The 17,513-nt window shown below is 36.1% G+C and overlaps 2 protein-coding genes across 2 annotated transcripts; both read right to left on the reverse strand.

Moving 5' to 3' along the window:
* Window positions 1–82: 82 nt before the first annotated feature.
* On the reverse strand, window positions 83–7,059 carry cipcb (CLOCK-interacting pacemaker b). Its single transcript, XM_028440272.1, has 4 exons — window positions 6,698–7,059; window positions 4,512–4,698; window positions 2,401–2,588; window positions 83–1,863 (listed from the first exon to the last, which is right to left on the reverse strand). The coding sequence occupies exons 2-4, from the start codon at window positions 4,618–4,620 to the stop codon at window positions 907–909; spliced, it is 1,254 nt and encodes a 417-aa protein (XP_028296073.1). The 5' UTR covers window positions 4,621–4,698; window positions 6,698–7,059; the 3' UTR covers window positions 83–906.
* A 3,645-nt stretch (window positions 7,060–10,704) lies between these two features.
* actr10 (actin related protein 10) lies at window positions 10,705–17,404 on the reverse strand. Its single transcript, XM_028439597.1, has 13 exons — window positions 17,206–17,404; window positions 15,963–16,035; window positions 15,789–15,871; window positions 15,458–15,566; window positions 14,691–14,798; window positions 14,498–14,565; window positions 14,313–14,392; window positions 13,327–13,362; window positions 13,080–13,159; window positions 12,903–12,976; window positions 12,671–12,752; window positions 11,858–12,056; window positions 10,705–11,724 (listed from the first exon to the last, which is right to left on the reverse strand). Exons 1-13 carry the CDS (start codon window positions 17,280–17,282, stop codon window positions 11,546–11,548), a joined length of 1,248 nt encoding a protein of 415 aa, XP_028295398.1. The 5' UTR covers window positions 17,283–17,404; the 3' UTR covers window positions 10,705–11,545.
* Between the last annotated feature and the right edge of the window lie 109 nt (window positions 17,405–17,513).

The raw sequence follows: 17,513 nt of genomic DNA on the forward strand, positions 1-17,513 counted from the left end.
TTATAATGGTAATTGAGTTCAGATAATTTACTTTGAAATTGTAAATGGCCTGAACATTTTATAAAAACTGTCAATTAAAATGTAATGAAACACAAAATAAGAGATGCTAACAGAAGGCTAACACAAGAGGAAGCTTAAGTTTTATGGGCTTTTTTAATAAAGCATGTGTCAAACTCAAGGTTTTGGGGCCAAATCCGGCCCTTCACAGCATCCGATTAGGCCCGCTGGAGAAAGTGAAAATGACAGAGAAAACATGAATCATTGTGTAATTTACCAAACGATTCAGTTGTAAATTGTTGTTGAAAGAACTTTAAATTTTCCCAATCCTGCATTTTTTCTCAAATGTATCATAAAAATTGGTCAAAAAAATGAATAAATAAATAAAAAAATCAAAGGATATTAAGTATCTGTCACTTATTGCTAAGATATTGTTAATGCTTTCTATACTTTGTCTAATTTATAACTGGAAGTGCAAACTTGGGCACATTATTGTCGAAATTCTTAATTTCCCGCCTAAAACCTGCAGCCCACTGGTGATCGAACTGGTCCATATTTGGCCTTAAACTAAAATGACTTTGACACCCCTGTATAAAAGGCTCAGTAATTGTGATTAATTAAATTTGACCTTTAGTAATTGAGAAGTTAATTGTGATTGACTTTCAGGCATAAAAAAAATTATAATTGTAAAAGGAAAAAATGCCGGTCATCGTAGTCTTAATTGATCATGGATAATTGAAGACGTAATTGGAATTTGATAAATGTAATTGACCCCAACTCTGACCACAGCACACAGAAACCTGAGCCTGGGAGGTGGGGGTTGTGTGGATTGTCAATCTCATTAGTTTCAGTCAATCAGTCTGTTGACAGGACCAACCGCTCCACCCTGACCCATCTTTCTACGTCACTCTACAGGATTAAAGGAGAGCCCAAGTCTTCGTCTAATCTGTTTTTTCTCTGCTCGAAGGTCATTTCTTTCTTCTTCTCTCGCTCCTCGTCCTGCAGACTGGCCTGCAGCTTGACACACAGGCCCGTGTCTCCGCTCGTCAGCACCTGAAAGAACAGATCGGTCTGCTCCTTCAACCGGTCCAGGTCGCTCTGGGTGCGTCGGTTCTGTCTGAGAAGCTCCTTGGTGCGCAGCGTGATGTCCAGCAGGCCGGACTGATTCAGGATGTTGTAAGTGTTGCAGAAGCGCTTCCTCTTTGTGTCAGTGTCGTTGTCACTGGACGTACACTCACTCAAAGTGTCGTTTATCCAAGCAGCGTGCAGCGCCTTTTTTCTGGAGCCTGTGCTGTGAGTGCTGGTGAGTTCTGCCTGGCTGACGAATGATGAGGACAAAGAAGAAGGCGTGTTGTGACTGGTGCTGGACTCTGTGGTGGGGAGGGAGAGGCGGCTCTGCAGCAGACTGGACACGCTGGTGGCAGTGGCAGAGAGACTGGGAGTGGTGGAAGCCGAGTTATTAGCACTACTGGACAAACTTCTCTGCACATTCTCCCTTTGACAGTGTTCTTGATGGTTGGGGGTCAAAGCTCCACATCGCTCTGACCTGGATGAGGAGGAAGAGGAGGAGGAGGTGTGTGAGGAAGAAGAAGCAGCTGTTCCTCTGCCTGAGGAGGAGGAGGAAGAGGAGGAGGAGGAGGAGAAGCTGTCCCCAGGATGTGGTGCGATTTTTGGATAGGACTTCAGGATTGGAAGATACTTATTGGGGCGTCTGTGCCGGGGTTTGGACTCCTTGGTGAGGGGGGAGGCTTGACGAGAGACGACAGGCTGGATGAAGACCACCTGAGGCTGCTGGACCACGGGTTGCACCACCTCCACTGTGGGACTGAACCTCCAGGGCTTCAGAGCAGGAGGGCTGTCTCTAGGCTGCAGGAGCAACAGCAGATGAATAAAAACTTTGGTCAGCAACACAAACATTTACATATTGAGCTGCAACTAAAGCAGATAATTTAAAAAGTTTCATTGAATTTGTGTATTTTTGGAGACTGCAATATCTACAATCAAATTAGTTGGTCATTTATACATTGATTCATGGTTTTTTTCTGTCATTTATTTTTACTTTCTCCAGCGGGCTAAATTGGATGCTCTAAAGGGCCGGAATTGGCCCCCGGGCCTTGAGTTTGACATACGTAAGTGGTTTGGAGACTCTATTTAGTCCAACAGACATATATGCCATATCTTGCTTTATTTCTTCATTTGCTTATAACTTATTACAATTCAGTTAAACTAAGCCTTTTTGGAGCATTAATCCCTGTAAGGAGAGCTAAGGAATAACAGAGACATTAGAGGAGGCTGTGATAAGACAGTGAAGTTCCTGTTGACCTTGACGCGTGCAGTGTGTGTAAGTGTATAATGTTGGCTTTCATTTCGTGTGTTAAAAGAATCAAGGGATTTCCAGCTTACCTGCTTGAGGAGAACATTGTTCATGATAATCATGGGCGAAAGGCTGGAGTAGGAACCTCCCACCACGGCCAGCTGGGAGGACTGGGACTCTCTCTGGGAGCTTCGCTTTGCTTGTGGACTCCGCTGTACAACCGAGTGTGGAGAATCCAAGTCAGTGTCCATCATGCTCATGTGTTCAGAGCTTGCATCTATAAACAAAAACATAAATAATTATCAATAATTTATCACATCTAAAGCTGCTGGAGACAAACATTTTTCATCATATGAAGACCAAGTGTAGGCCTCATAGATCAATAACTCGAAGATCATTTACTGGAAAAAAGATGGAAAAAAAATTTCATACATTGCATTGTGGGATGTGGAGTCCTGTAAAGTGCTTTTGCTTCATTCTTAAAGAGTGCCTGTAGTGAAAATGTGTATAACAAAAAAAGTGTTAAATGTTTTACCAATAAACAAAATATGTGCACATTTTCAGGAAAAAAAAAAAAAAAAAAAAAACATTAAAATGACTTTTTAGAAGGATTTTGCGCCATCATATCCTGTCAAAAATGGCGACTCTCCATAGTTTATGCCCGAAGATATTAAATCATTTAATAAAGTCCTTTGGATAATATTTTTTTTATAAAAAACGTGGACATCTTTTTTTTATTAGTAACACAATAAACACATTTTTGGTTATACACATTTTCACTAGAGGTACCCTATAATGGGATTTATTGTGTTTCTTCATCAGATGAGGAGGACAGTGATTCTATTGACACTATTTTTGTTCTAGTTTGTTCCCTGGTATTCCCTTCAGACATTGCATTTTCGGCTGATTCGGATCTTTCCATGTCAACCCCAAAATAAACATCTGCCATTGTTTTGCCACAGCTTTTAGTCTATAAAAACACCAGAAATGTGTTGGGAAGTCACTTTGGCTGAGTTTTGGGGGCAAACACAAAAAAGCAGAGTTAGAATGAAATAAAAACCCTTTTACGCATCCATCTAGACTAGGGGTCTGCAACCCGTGGCTCTGGAGCCTCATGTGGCTCTTTGACTCTTTTGCAATGGCTCCCTATAGCTATAAAAAAATACTGAAATAATGAATTGTTAATTCTTACAGACGGTATTAATGATAAATGACAAATATGACACCAAATAAAATCATGATATAACAATTAAAATAAATGGCATTGTGCAATAACTCTGCCACCTCCCAACTTCACCTCCGAAAACCTATACAGTAGCGGTGTCCCAATCCAATATTGATATCGGATATCGGTCCGATATCAGCCAGAAAATTAATATCGTATTTTATCGGACTGCATCTAAAATCTCCGTAATAAGCGCTCTGATAAGTTTTTCTTGTTTTTGTCCCCGCCCTCAGTTGTTTCCACCATATACTGAAGATAAAAAAATAACTGAAGTAAACTTAAATTGTTGAGTATTGTTCTCTGTTTGAGTAACATCACTTGATCAAGGCTTTTCTAACATTCCACACTACAAAATAAGTAATAATAGTATGTATGATTTGTGCTGATATCGTATCGATATTGGTATCGGCCGATAGGCAAGGCTGCAATATCGGTATCGCATCGGAAGTGAAAAAAGTTGTATCGGGACATCCCTACTATACAGGCCATCAACTTTTCTTCCACCTTTGGCTAACCTTAAGTTTTAAATCCTTGGTAAAAAGGATAATTCTGGAAGAAAATGGAGATTTTATTTGTGTGGGGAAAGATTAAACGAACTGCCAACGTGTCAACTAAATTAGCAATAAGTATGTGTTGACCAACATGATCATGTGTTATAAAATTCAAGTTATTTTTTGTAACTTAAAAAAACATTGAGAAGGCATTTTTTTCTGCTCCGGAATGACTTTAATACAGGTGAGATGAGGCAAAATGGCTCCTTTGAGAAAAAAAAGGTTGCAGACCACTCTAAATCCCACAATGCATTGTGCGAAAATTGGTGTGTTTACAGTGGAGATCAAAACAAAACTTTCAAGCGTCAATATCAACCTTTTACATTCATTTTCAAGCAAATAATCTTTGATTTATCCATCTATGAGGCCTTTATCATGTCTTTGTCTGATAAGAGATTAGAAATCATAAGGAAAGTAGCTGAACCTGAGAATCCAGAGTCTCTCTCCGAGTCCGTCCTTGAGCCGGCAGACTTCATGACGCGAGGTCGGTTTGCTCCTTTGTGATGAATCTCTGCCTTTCTCTTGGCGCTCATCTTCACTTATCTGCTGTGTTGTCCTTGGATCGTAAAAACCCTCTCACAGGAACTACACCAGCATTTCAAAAGCTACAGCTGTGGGACCAAACAACAATGTTCAGAACACCCATATTAGTGTAAAATAAATACAGCTGTGTTTGATAGTGAAATATGTTGCACGTTGGGTTTGACTATAGTACAGCCATTTCATAATCAAAAACACTGGCTACTTCCTGGTCTGGCTGCCCTATCAAACACTATCAAACAATAGTCGTAAAAAAAAAAAAAAAGGAATAAAAACTCATAAAACTCACTTTGAACGTTTTGTCAAAACCGTATTGTATATTACCGTCAAAAAGCAGAGATTTAGACACAAAAAATACAAACATGACATTTACGTATACACAATGTTTTCTTTGGCAGGTTTGGGTTCACTGAGACACACACACACACACACACCATGCATATCTTCAATCACTCCATTGTGTGAAATATGTGTTTATTTAAAACATTCTACGTTCAACACCTCCTCTGCACATGACCAAACTTTTTTTTTCATCCAACATCTTTGGTTTCATGACTAAACTGTGTAATATGAGCTCTTCCTCTGATGTATTCATCTTGGTCTCTTCATCCATGTGAGCAGGGACCACAATGTTCCAGTTTGATTTCAAGTGAAACAAAAAATATGGTGCCAAAATGTTCGGACGAGAATAATCTGAGCACTTTACTATAATAAATAAGCATTAGTGTATTGTAATTGTGCATAGCTAAATACTAAAATTACCGTTTGTTATTATCCTATTAAAAATATCATTGAAGCCCAAAGAGGTTAAACTGTTAGTTCTAAACATCTGGAACTGAAATGTATCCTAATATTCTTTGTTTTCAATGATCTGCCATTTTATTAGACACGTGTGTTTTAGATGTGGATCTTGCATCTTGACCCTCCAACCTGTCTTGTGCTCATTTACACACGCATATGTATTTTATCTTGCTTCTGTTGACTTCCATTCAAACTGTCCAGGCCACAAATTACTTCCACTAATCCACTTTTCCATTCGACTGTCCATTATTGCAGATTATTAATGTTCCATTTACCATCAGTTGGCCGCCAAGTTTTTGACTTCATATTTAAGTAATACCTCCAATATATATATATATATATATAGCATATGTTAACCTGACAGCTTATTGTAGATATCTGTATAGTAATTATTATTATTATTATTCTACTACTGTAATGTGTGCACTTTAACAGTGTTTTACTTAGTTATGAACACTTTATTTCTTTCTTTCTTCTTTTTTTTTAATTTGTAATATTTCTCGAGCCTCTAAATAAATAAATAAATAAATAAATAAATAAAGTACTTCTGATTCTGAAAAATCCAAATTAGGAGGACTTACCTGGTTTGTATCACAACTGGAAATATGTAAATAATCCAATTTTTTATAAATATAAGAATTAATGCATAATCGTCAATATCGTCACACTTTTTCATTGTTTTTCATCAACAAAGATTTGTTACACTTCATTGCGAATTTTTTTTATTTATTTTTTTAAATATTGTATCATGAGTATTTCGTATTGTGAGCCCTATATCGAATTCCATATCGTATCGTCATTACACCTTTGCAGTTAATCAATCAGAGACTCTTTTTTTTTTTTCAACCACCCCTAGTAAATATATGTACAAAATAAATATAATATTAAAAGTGTTAGCAGAGTTTGAATGTGTCTTGCTCATATGATGTTGGTTTGAAATGGACTAGCCTCTTCCATAGTTTTTTGTTTTTATTTTCAAATCAACTTAGAAACAACTAGAAAATGTATATATTAAAAATACAACTTTAGACTACATAGTGCTCAAAGTAAACACACATTAGCATATCATAAATGCAGTAATAAAGGCCCTTAAAGTGATAAGTGACTGTTAATAACTGTGGATGATACTTTAAAAATGGAATGATTCTTTAATGTGAGTTTAGCCCACGAGTGATAGTAAATACATCAATTGACCGTTTTATACTTCCACGATTCAAACCTTAAGTCTAAATATGCATAAAATACTTAAATAAGACCAAGAATGCCTACCTTTGTCCGTGCAGCTGCTCCAACGACGTGCTGTTCAGTCTGAGTGGTTGATAGCAGCTTTACATCCGGGTCTGGTTTAACGGTGAGGCTGCTCTGCTGCTACAGACCAGGACTCAGTGTACCACGGTGCTGTACCACGGTGCTGTACACGGGACCCACCGCCCCTCCCCTGCACACGGGCTCACATGTAGCGCACGGTGGCAGTTAACCGTCAGAACTTCCCGTTCAATCCACCTATCTCAGCCACAAACATGTCCGCAAACTATCGTTATTACCTCTTTCCGCATTCGCCCACTTTAAATACACAAAATTGTTCCTTTATCGCTCTTAACAGCAACGTTCACTCCAGACACTCTGCCATATTTGGCGATATGGGGCGGGGTTTAGTCTAGAGTAAATGCTACGTCACTGTCTGCCACGCGCTAAGCCCGCCCACTCGATAGTCCTTCTGCCCCATGATTGGCTAGGGCCGCCAGCAGCTGAAAAACGTGACCACTGCCAAATGTGTGGCAAGTTAAGGACATCGTGTTCGCGGTGTAGTCTGAGTGAGGTGCGCTGTACACAAGAGCAGGCTTTTTTTTAATGTACCGTCGGGGAATCCAGTGACGCTCAGGCTTGTGGTGCATTACATAATAGTGTGATCGGACTGCGTCGAACGTCAGCACAGCGAGTCCCTGCAGATACTAAACCCCCTGACATGCAGAAGTGCTGCTTTTTTTTAATTTTTTTTTTTAATTTTTATTATTCTTGACGGGTGATGGGAATATGGAAGAAGAAGTGCACACAAAAAAAGTGTTCAAATGCAAAATAAATAAATATTTGAAACCCAAAAAATTGCATTTTGACACGTTTTTTCTTCGATTGAAATGTTTTTTTTTTGTTTTTTTTTTGTTTTTTTAATTTTTTTAAACAAATGTACTACCCAGAATATGGCCCAAATACAAAAAAATGACTTCAATTAAAAAAAAAAAAAAAAAAAAAAAAAATACAACGGTGAAAACATTACTGATACTTCCTTGGTGCAGGCATTGGACAGAAAAAAATGCATAAATAGACAAAATGACAAACAAAGTTACAGAAAAATACACAAAAGAACAAACATAATTCAGGGAAAACAAAAATACACAAAATGACTACATAGCCACATGACTACAGTTAAATAACTAAAAAAATATACTAAACAACAACAAAAATACCCACAATGACTCAGCCAACATAAAAAACAGACAAAATGTTAGAAAAATACACACATTTGTTACAAAATTAATCCAAAAACACAACAAACATTAACAAAAATACACACATAAACCTTTTCCTTTTTTCTTTATTGATGATCAGGTTGTTATTTAAAATGCTGGCCTGAATTGTGTTAATGTGGCCCTCGGATCACACAATCACACTTTTGTCGCTCCCACTGTGATCAAAGTTCTCCATCTCTAGATTATACAGTTCAGCTTGAAATTTTCTTTATTAGGCATATTTCAAATTCAGATTTCATCTCCATTCTACTTATTGATGATGGGTTCCAGTCCCACTGAATGCCCCCAAACTCAATATGAATGACGAGTCAAGTTCAAAATATGGATGGAACTAATTTGTCAATAGGTAAAATTTGTTTTTTTTTTACACGCTAAAAATATTTCAGTTTTTAAGGTTTTGTTTTCTCCTTTTTTCTGAACAAATACAACCTTGACCAAGCTTTAAGAAGCACAACATTTTCATGGCCTTAATTTAGATTCTCTCCAACACTGCATACGTGCAAAAAGGTTCAAGTTGTGACCTGGTTTTTAAAGGTTGAAATGCTGACTCAGCTGGATAATAATGGCCATCTTGACACTTGAAGGGATGAATTACTCAACAGGTCAGCAGGGCAGCGGCCTAGACGATTAAAGGATCAGAGGTCGCCTGGTTGCAGCCTCGGCGATGTTTCTCACTGACTCACCAGACTGAGACGTTTAAATAGAACTTTGACTGATGCTCATATTTCATGATGGTCAGGGTGAAGAGAAAGTCTTTTATCCATCCATCCATTTTCTGACTTGCTTGCTTCATTTTTTTTACTGGGTCGTTGGGGTCTGTTGGTGCCTAGAAACAGTATTTTATCCCTAAAGAAATATGCATATTTAAGTTGAACCAGCTCAATTTGAAGGTTTAAGGCTGGCTGCCTTTGTGGGTTTTTAACCATGGAGTTATTTTAGGATCCCAGTTCTCAAACAGAAAGGTTTTTAAGAAGTGGAGTATGGATGTGTTTTCAGAAAAACAGTCAAATCATCAAAACCACACACACGCACACACACAATTTCCCAAATACTTTCAAAAAACAGCCAACAACTAAAGTTACACTCGTAACACAGTGAGTCTATTCAGACGTTAGATTCTAAGCTAAAGTTAATGAGCAGCTATTATTCTTCTTATTCCTAACTCTGAACTAGAATTAACTAGTGTTTGTTGCAGGAATGTTCAAAATAGTCACATTGCAAATTGCAAATAGTGTTCAGTTATTTTTTTTATGGAATTTTCATGACAATTACAAAGTCAATTGTCAATTATAACTTAACGCACAACTGGGAACCATGTTACGTACTTATGTACAGTTCTACACATATTTAGTTAATTATTAAAAAAATAAAAATAAAAAGTTTCATATCAAGCTTTCACACATTTTACCATCTAAAAAAAATAAAAATGAATTGAGGGGTATACAGACACAAAAAAAGGCTCAGACACCCACATCAAAAATATTAAAACCTATATTTTCATAGATTAGGAAGCCTATCAAGGTAATCAATAGATAGGAAATAAATTAGATGACATAAATTTGTTTTTAGTGTATTTTACAGATGATTTAGGACCCGTTATCATAAGAGATGCTAACAGATGCTAAGACAAGAGGATGGTTAACTTTTATTAGGTTAGGGTATTTATTTCCAGCTCGGAAATTGTGATTAATTGTAATTGAACTTTTGTAATTGAGAACGTAATTGTAATTTTTTATACATTTTTTGTTTTACATTTTATTTTTTTTTAATTTATATTCTGGTCAATTTTTGCTGTGGCTATTTTGGAGTCATTTTATATATTTTACTTTCAATTCTTTAGTTTTTTGTGTTGTTTTGTATATTCATCTATTTTATTTTTGTGTTGTTTTTTGAGTCATTTCGGTATTTTCGGTGTCTTTTTGAGTCCTTTTTGTATAACTTTTCGGTATTTACAACTTTGTACGTTTTTTGCATATAATTTCGTGTACATCTTTTGTCATTTTGAATATTTTTGTGTGTTTTTGTTTTATGAGTTTTTGGTGTTGCTTTGTAAATTTTTCTCTCATTTTATGTGTTTTTGATGGCTTTTTATGTTTTGGGAGTCCTTATGTATTTTTGTTGAACTTTTCTGTTTTTATCCGTACTTTCAGGTACATTTTTTGTCGTTTTGTATGTCTTTTGAGACATTTTGTGCGTCTATGCCGCTAGTTGCCCAAGTCTGATCTACATTATTATAAAAACCCCAAATACTTGTGAAACCTTGAGAAAAGAAGTTTAAAATACTGTAGATTTAATTACAGAGCCAGTCAGACAGATGCAGTGCAAAGAGCACCTTCTAGTGGTCAAAAGCTAACATTACAGCTTCTTTAGAACAATTTATACATTTTTATGGTTTAAACTTGAGGTGTAATATATCCACCTGGCCACTTTTATATTTTACAATGGCCACTGATACTGAACACAAATATATTTGTCCAATGTCTGTAATCTAATTTGATATTAGTTTTATAACTTTTCCTCCCCTTATTTTTTAAGTAAAAACTTAGATAACAAGTAATTTCTCACATAGTTTTTGAATATATAAGTAGTGGGGATGAAAATCAGTATATTGTGTGATTTATACATTACGTAAGTAAGACTGATGGTTTTAAACAATGTTTTTTTTTTTTTTTGGCAGAAAACACTTAATAGCTGTTGTTTGTTCATGCACTAAAAAAACAAAAAAACAAAACGATAGCAGAGTCTCAGTGCATTATGGGTATTTATTTATTGGCCTTAAGACATATTTGTTTGTAACATTAAACAAATTTAAAGCCTTCTTCTTGGAATTATTCACTGTTACCAATGATCAAACAGGAGTGTTCTGTTTTTTCCCTCTTAACATAGTGAAACACAGCTCTTATAATAATTCATAGAGTTAATGATACAGAGCTAATGATGTAGCAACTGAACACTAAATTAATCTTGAAACACGATGTAAACACTGCACTTTCGAAGCAGAACGTGTGATTTCGTGACCAAAAAACCCTCTTTAAAAGAAGAACCTTTACATACATGAAATGCACATAAATAAAAACATTATGGGTAATTGTTTTGATACTCAACATTTGGCTAATATAGTGACTACAGAAAGTCACACAAACACAAATGTATTTTCAGTCGCTGAGTAAAGATCTGAATGACTAAATAGACACTAGAAATGTCTGATGTGTGTGCTATGAAATAATAATAATAAACAAATGAAGCTATTTTTGTTGGTTAGAACTGGGTGAGAGACATGGTGAAACCCAAGACTGGACATGTTCTCCTGAGGAATTCACAAGAGATTATTGAATAATTTGATCACATTTTCTTCCTAAATGTTTCAGCCTAACTGATAATTAAATTTAATGAAACACTGCATTAAACAGGTTTTACTAAATACAATTTCTGTAGTAGTTATAAGTGTAAAAGGTTATGTTCTTTTCCATCGCTCCTTTAATCTGCTTTTGTAATTGAAACTGATCCAAAATCAATGCACGTTTGTGTTGAGAATTCCTTCTTATTGTGTTGAGGATGTGGAGTGTGGAAATTATTGTTACAACAGGAACTACTTTTCAGTGGAAAACGCTCTCTTCATCAGTGGAGGAGTTTTTCCTGCTTCATACAAGGACTCCGGTGGAGGAGAACTGAGGCAGCACCAGTCTGGAATGCGACCCGTCTGGTTGTAGTAATCCCGTGACACTGACCTGCTGCCCAGGATGTCCTGAAGGGCCCCGAAGATGGCACCTGGGCAATAGATCACATGTGTCAAAGGATGAAAGCTTCCATACCAAATCTTTGAAAAACAGCAAGTTAAAAACAATAAAAGAACTTCAGAAATGTGATCAGTCTACTCCTTTTATTCTGAAAAGTCTCTGACCTCCGAGCCAGGCAGTGCAGTTGGGTTTGGCAGGCGGCGCATGGATCCGGAAGCTCTTGCTCGCCAGCATGCTGTACTTAGGTTTCTCCACGAGGAGGCGGATTTCTGCCAGAAGGCGATGCAGGAAGCCTGGCATCATGGCTGTACCGCCGATCACTACCAGGTTCTCAGACAGAACTTTCCGAGAGTCTATGGGGCACTAGAAACAACACGAATCCATTATCTTTACAAAAAACAAACAAAACGTGAATATGACAATGAGTGAATGCTTAACTATTCTCAGTAAAGCAATTTAACATAAGAACTGGTATGATTTTGTTTTGCTGACCCGTCTCATATGAAGCTGAAATGATTTTGAATTTAGATATACCAGAATTTCGCTTTACATTTTAGAGGAGCATTAAGTATTGTGCAGCAGTAATTAGCATTTAGCACAAAAACAATACAGTACACACAATGCTATTCATTCAGATGTCTTGCAATCTGACAATTAGAATCCTCTTGATGGTCAAAGGTGACAGGCAGCCCGTAAATGGATACGCCAGCGTCTGTTAACAATAAATGACTTCATAAAGCCACTTTGTTATATATTAATCTTTTGATCTGTCGCAATAATGTAATTAATGTAAATGAAAATACCTCACGTTAAGGGCTTTTCTCAGCAATTTTAAGGCAAGATTAAAAAAGATGTTTATTAGATGAATTAATTACAGAGCATAATTATTTAATCACTCAAATTTTTAAAATCTATTGACAGCACTATATAAGACTACTTAAAAATCAAATCAAAAGTCCTTATTATTGCTACACTACCTTCACAAGAGCATCAAGAATCAGAGAGGCTATGCTCTTCTCCTCATTGTCCTGTTCAAACATGATCTCCATCACAGAGTCCCTGAAAATAGAAATATATATATATATATATATATATATATATAGCATTTTGAAAACAACATATAACAATAATTAAGCACACCTGATTAAATGTCTTAAGTTTTTAACATTTAAAGACACTGTTTCCGTGTTAAATGTCAGTGGAAATCACCTGATGGATCCTTTGACGTGGAGGATCTTCTCTCCATCCAATGGGTAATCTACATCCGGAGGTGGAGCTGGACGCTGCAGACACATTCATAAGAAACCACATTAAACCTTGACTGCACATGTAGTAAAACTCATATATCATCTCATAATTTTATCATGTCATTAATGGCCTCTTCACCTCAGCTGTGCCGTCCAAGTTGAATTTGGCTTCCTGGATCTTCAGCCCTCTCTGAAAATCACTGACGAAGCAGGTTCGCACTGAAGGGGAAAACATAAAAAACGATGAGAAAAATATTTACTTTCCTGCAACACAAAAACTCAAGGACAAAACATGTATAATAGGATTCATTTAGAGTTTCTTAATGCGTTACCTGACGATTATATAGTATGGAGGGACGGATGGAGCGATTATCAGTCCAACTTACCCTTAATATCCTCCACAGTTTCCTCTGGTATGGTCCCTGAGAAGAAGACAGAATGTTAGACCAACGAAGAGTCGGAATCTGCAGCTGGTGGAAAACATGAGCAAAGACTCCATTCAAAAAGCACACACAGAAACAAAGTCTTCAAATACACAATTACATATACCACTACCATAAAAAACATGATAATACCTCATTGTTTGTGTAATAATGGTTGAAGCATATTGGTAGAAAAAGATACAGTAAATTATGACCAATTCCTATAGAAACCTAATAAATCCTGAAACGTTCACATATGTCTCCAGTGAGGTTTGATGGTTCAGTTCAATTCAAATCAATCCAAAAAACTTAATTTTTCCATTAGGAGCTATAAACAAGAGTGTAAATGCTATATAGACCACATACATACATACATACATGTCACATCTCACATAGCATAAATAGCAGATAAAAAACTCTAAAAAGGTATCTTCCTAAAAAGCTGCAACATGGAGTGTACAATATTTGAGGTGGTGAAAAAAAGTCTGGGCTTAATTAAAAATAAATAATTCAGCAGTTACGTAGTGTTCTGTGTGCATTTTTAATTCATATCAAACTTTAATTGTATGAATATTGGGGGCTTAATTAAAAAAAAACAATTCAGCACAGTTACGTAGTGTTCTGTGTGCGTTTTTAATTCATATTAAACTTTAATTGTATGAATATTGGGGGCTTAATTAAAAAAAAATAATTCAGGACAGTTACGTAATGTTCTGTGTGCATTTTTAATTCATATTAAACTGTAATTGTATGAATATTGAAGATTTCGTTCTGCGTTAAATGCAGATTTGACAAGTCAACACAAAAGCGGTTTGGATTATATATATAATTCATAAAACTGTGAGTGAAACCCTGGAATGTCACACACATCTGAATTAGTTTTATGAATGTTAAATAATGTCACTGGCCTTAAGCTTTCCTGCTGTTTTCTAACAGAAGTCTGTGATTACCTATGATGGCTGGAATGCTCTGCCCGCTGCTGGTGTCTGTGTCCACAGTGCACAGTTCCACAAGAAGTCCATCCAACTCCCTACGATCATCATAAAAACATAAAATACAGGCATGTTAAAGATAAACGGTCACACAAATCCTTCAAAGCTTGGAAATGTATTTGATCCCACTCAGAGACACTCACTTATGAATGGCTTTCCCTCCCAGAGGCAACGCCTCCCAGGCGGGCAGAATAGGAGTACACTCATACACCTGATTTTACTGCTGTTAAGTTGAAAAATCACAGACATGATAATATACAACTTTAATTTAAAAAAGGTGCAGACGTCAGAAAATGCATTTTAATGTGAGACTAAAACAGAACAGTAACAAGATACGGGCAGCACTAGTGTCTCTGTGTGGCCACAGTCCATAACTAGAGCAGAGTTGATTCCTAGAGTCATGATGGCCATGAGGTGACTTGAAGCAAATAACACAGAGGGAACCTGGAAGACATCAAGTAATAGAAAGTGAATTCATTTAAATTTTATTTATATAGCACAAATTACAATAGTCTTCTTTAAGTACTTATCGAAATATTAAATTCTTAAGAAAGAAAAACAACAAATCAACATGAACATGCATCAGCTACAGTATATCCCATATCAGTACGTGACTTTTTTCCTCTTACCCTCTTCATATCCACACGATAAACGCAGCCTCGTGCTTTTAAAGAACAATAAAACCAAGATGCAGCTTTTTAAAATTTTCTATATAACATCATAAACATGTTAAATAACTCTAAATATCTTTCATGCGTTTGCTAAAAGCTGTTTAGGAAAGCTCAGTCTTGTGAAAGAAAATCTATTAAAAATAAACAACTATCCTCCTCAAATACACAGGCCATCTTCCTTTTGTTTGTTTGTATATATTATAAAAACTTTTAGCTAATCTGCTTCCTTCATGTCCTGTTCTTTGTTTTTTTTTCTTGCTGTCGCCAATTTTTTTTCTATGGTTTTGTGTTTTTTTCTTGCATTTTTTGTCTTGCAATAAAATATAAAAATAAATGTCACAGCATTAATGTTACATGTTAAACAAATAAATGTCATAATTCACAATATTTTTTTATCAGTCATTTAACATTAGTTTGGGCTTCTTGTGGTACCTCAAACTGTTTGAAGAAAACCTTGGTGAGCGTCTCCCTGAAGTGGGTGGGGCAGAGGATGGACTCGATGATGACCACTCTTCTGTCTCGAGGGTTCACCAGCAGGTGCCTGAAGGTAGCAATAAACTCATATTCAATGAGGAAACATTTCTTTGCAATGTTTCTAGGTTTAACATGCTTATTTATCTTTAGCTCACATTTCACTTCGATTACAGCAAAAAGAAACAATACATCAAGTCCATAAACATTGCAAATTATAACAAAACTCTGTTTCCATTCAAAAGACAACATACTAAGTCATTATTTAAGAGGGAATGTAGACAGGACTCACCTGAAGTAAAGTATGTGGATAAACTCTTTGAGGATGGCATAAAGCTCTTCTGTATTGATGTTGTATTGAACCACTTTGACAGGCTGAAAGTGACCAACAATAATCCACATCAATATTTACCTCATGCAATAGAGAAACAAAAGACTTTCATAAAAGCTGTGCTTTTTTTTTTACCTGCTGCTGTCCTGGTTTCCGGATCTCGCTCGGAATTATGAACCTGGGCCCCGTTTCCCCGGCAAAGCCACATCTGCAGTGAAAGGACAGTGCCAGCTGTTTACCTTTTTCAAAATTCGATCATATACTTGATTTTCATGGCTCTAACGAACAAGTTTTGCACAAACACTGTATATCTTCTGCATGTTTAGAGGAAGAAATAAAAAATTAAAATCGTTTTCAATAGCAGATTATTGCAGAGCATCAGGGTTAATGTTCTGGAGGATGGTTTCACACAAATGGAAAATACTATAGAAATCAAGAATCATTAAGTAGATTAATAATAATGTAACATTTATTAATCAAATTAACTATTTAGTACAAAATATCTGTAATGTAATCTGATGCTTTACATCTTGGGAAGTTATACGTGACTAATAAACAGATATTTACACTAATACGTTAAGGTTTTATTTAGACAGACAACCTTTGAAATTTACTTTGATCTCCTCAGTAGATGCCTCTGAGGAAGACTGACAGTTGGCAGTTGAAATATGTCAGGAGATCAAAATAACTTTCAAAGTATATGTCCTGAATAAAGTTGTCTGAATAAATTAAACCTTAACATATAATTTAAAAAAAGAATACAAAACTCACTTGAGTTTTTTTTTTTTTTACACGGCGACGTGGTTAAAAAAAAAAAAAAAAAAAAAAAGACAATAATGTTGATGTTTCGCTTAAAAAAAAATAAAAAAATAAAAAACAAACACCCATACAGCCAAATTGAGTTTAAACTTAAAATAAAATTGGATTTAACACCCTTGAGCTAGGGGGAAACATACAATGGATCTCTGTGTTAAATGCTGAGGAATGACAGGAACAGCCCTCCAGATATTCATGTGATTAGCATTAGCTTATTTTTAGCACATCATCTGGTCACATCACAAACACATTTCATAACATTATATCATTTATTGAGCGTTTTTAAGATATACACAGCTTCACAAGCCTGTGTTTCAGGTAGTTGGACACTGACAGGTCCTGTTAGCATAGCACTGACCAGTTAGCTTATGGCTGAACAAAAGATAACACACAAGCCTACAGTAAGCTACCACACATTAACATAGTATAACAACAGTAATAACCTAAGTCTGTGTGACTGCGACTAAATGGGCCTAAATAAATAACACCGTTTAATGAAACACACACATTAGCATCCCTTGCTCACGCTGTTGCTCTGTTAGCATTTAGTGCTAATACTCACTTTGTGTACGCTGCTCCTAAATCAATAACGATGGCTGTCTTCTCTCCTCCACTTCCCAGACCATCAAATAATGGCATCTTAATGGCGTGTTTGCCACTGAGCCACTGGTCGCAAGTGCTAATGGGAGAGAATTAGCATAGCATCACAAGAGCCGCTAGACTGGGAGGGGAAAGGAGTGACGTCGCCAGGGAGGGCCGGCTTCCTGGTGACGACAACAACGCGACGCCACCATACAATATTTATTTATTTATTTATTTATTTATTTATTTATTTATTTATTTATTTATTTATTTATTCATTCTTTTTTA

The sequence above is a fragment of the Gouania willdenowi genome, chromosome 24 (genome assembly GCF_900634775.1).
Source record: "Gouania willdenowi chromosome 24, fGouWil2.1, whole genome shotgun sequence".
Classification (NCBI taxonomy): Eukaryota; Metazoa; Chordata; class Actinopteri; order Blenniiformes; family Gobiesocidae; genus Gouania; species Gouania willdenowi.

What these genes read in the sequence shown, in the direction of transcription:
- actr10 (XM_028439597.1), bottom strand. Translation starts at nt 17,282, where the DNA reads ATGCCATTATTTGATGGTCTGGGAAGTGGAGGAGAGAAGACAGCCATC. An exon ending in TTAGGAGCAGCGTACACAAA is followed by an intron (nt 16,036 to 17,205) that starts GTGAGTATTAGC and finishes CTTTCACTGCAG; the next exon opens with ATGTGGCTTTGCCGGGGAAA. An exon ending in GAGCATTCCAGCCATCATAG is followed by an intron (nt 13,363 to 14,312) that starts GTAATCACAGAC and finishes TCTTCTTCTCAG; the next exon opens with GGACCATACCAGAGGAAACT.
- cipcb (XM_028440272.1), bottom strand. Translation starts at nt 4,620, where the DNA reads ATGAGCGCCAAGAGAAAGGCAGAGATTCATCACAAAGGAGCAAACCGA. An exon ending in GAGAGACTCTGGATTCTCAG is followed by an intron (nt 2,589 to 4,511) that starts GTTCAGCTACTT and finishes TTTTGTTTATAG; the next exon opens with ATGCAAGCTCTGAACACATG. An exon ending in ACAATGTTCTCCTCAAGCAG is followed by an intron (nt 1,864 to 2,400) that starts GTAAGCTGGAAA and finishes TTGCTCCTGCAG; the next exon opens with CCTAGAGACAGCCCTCCTGC.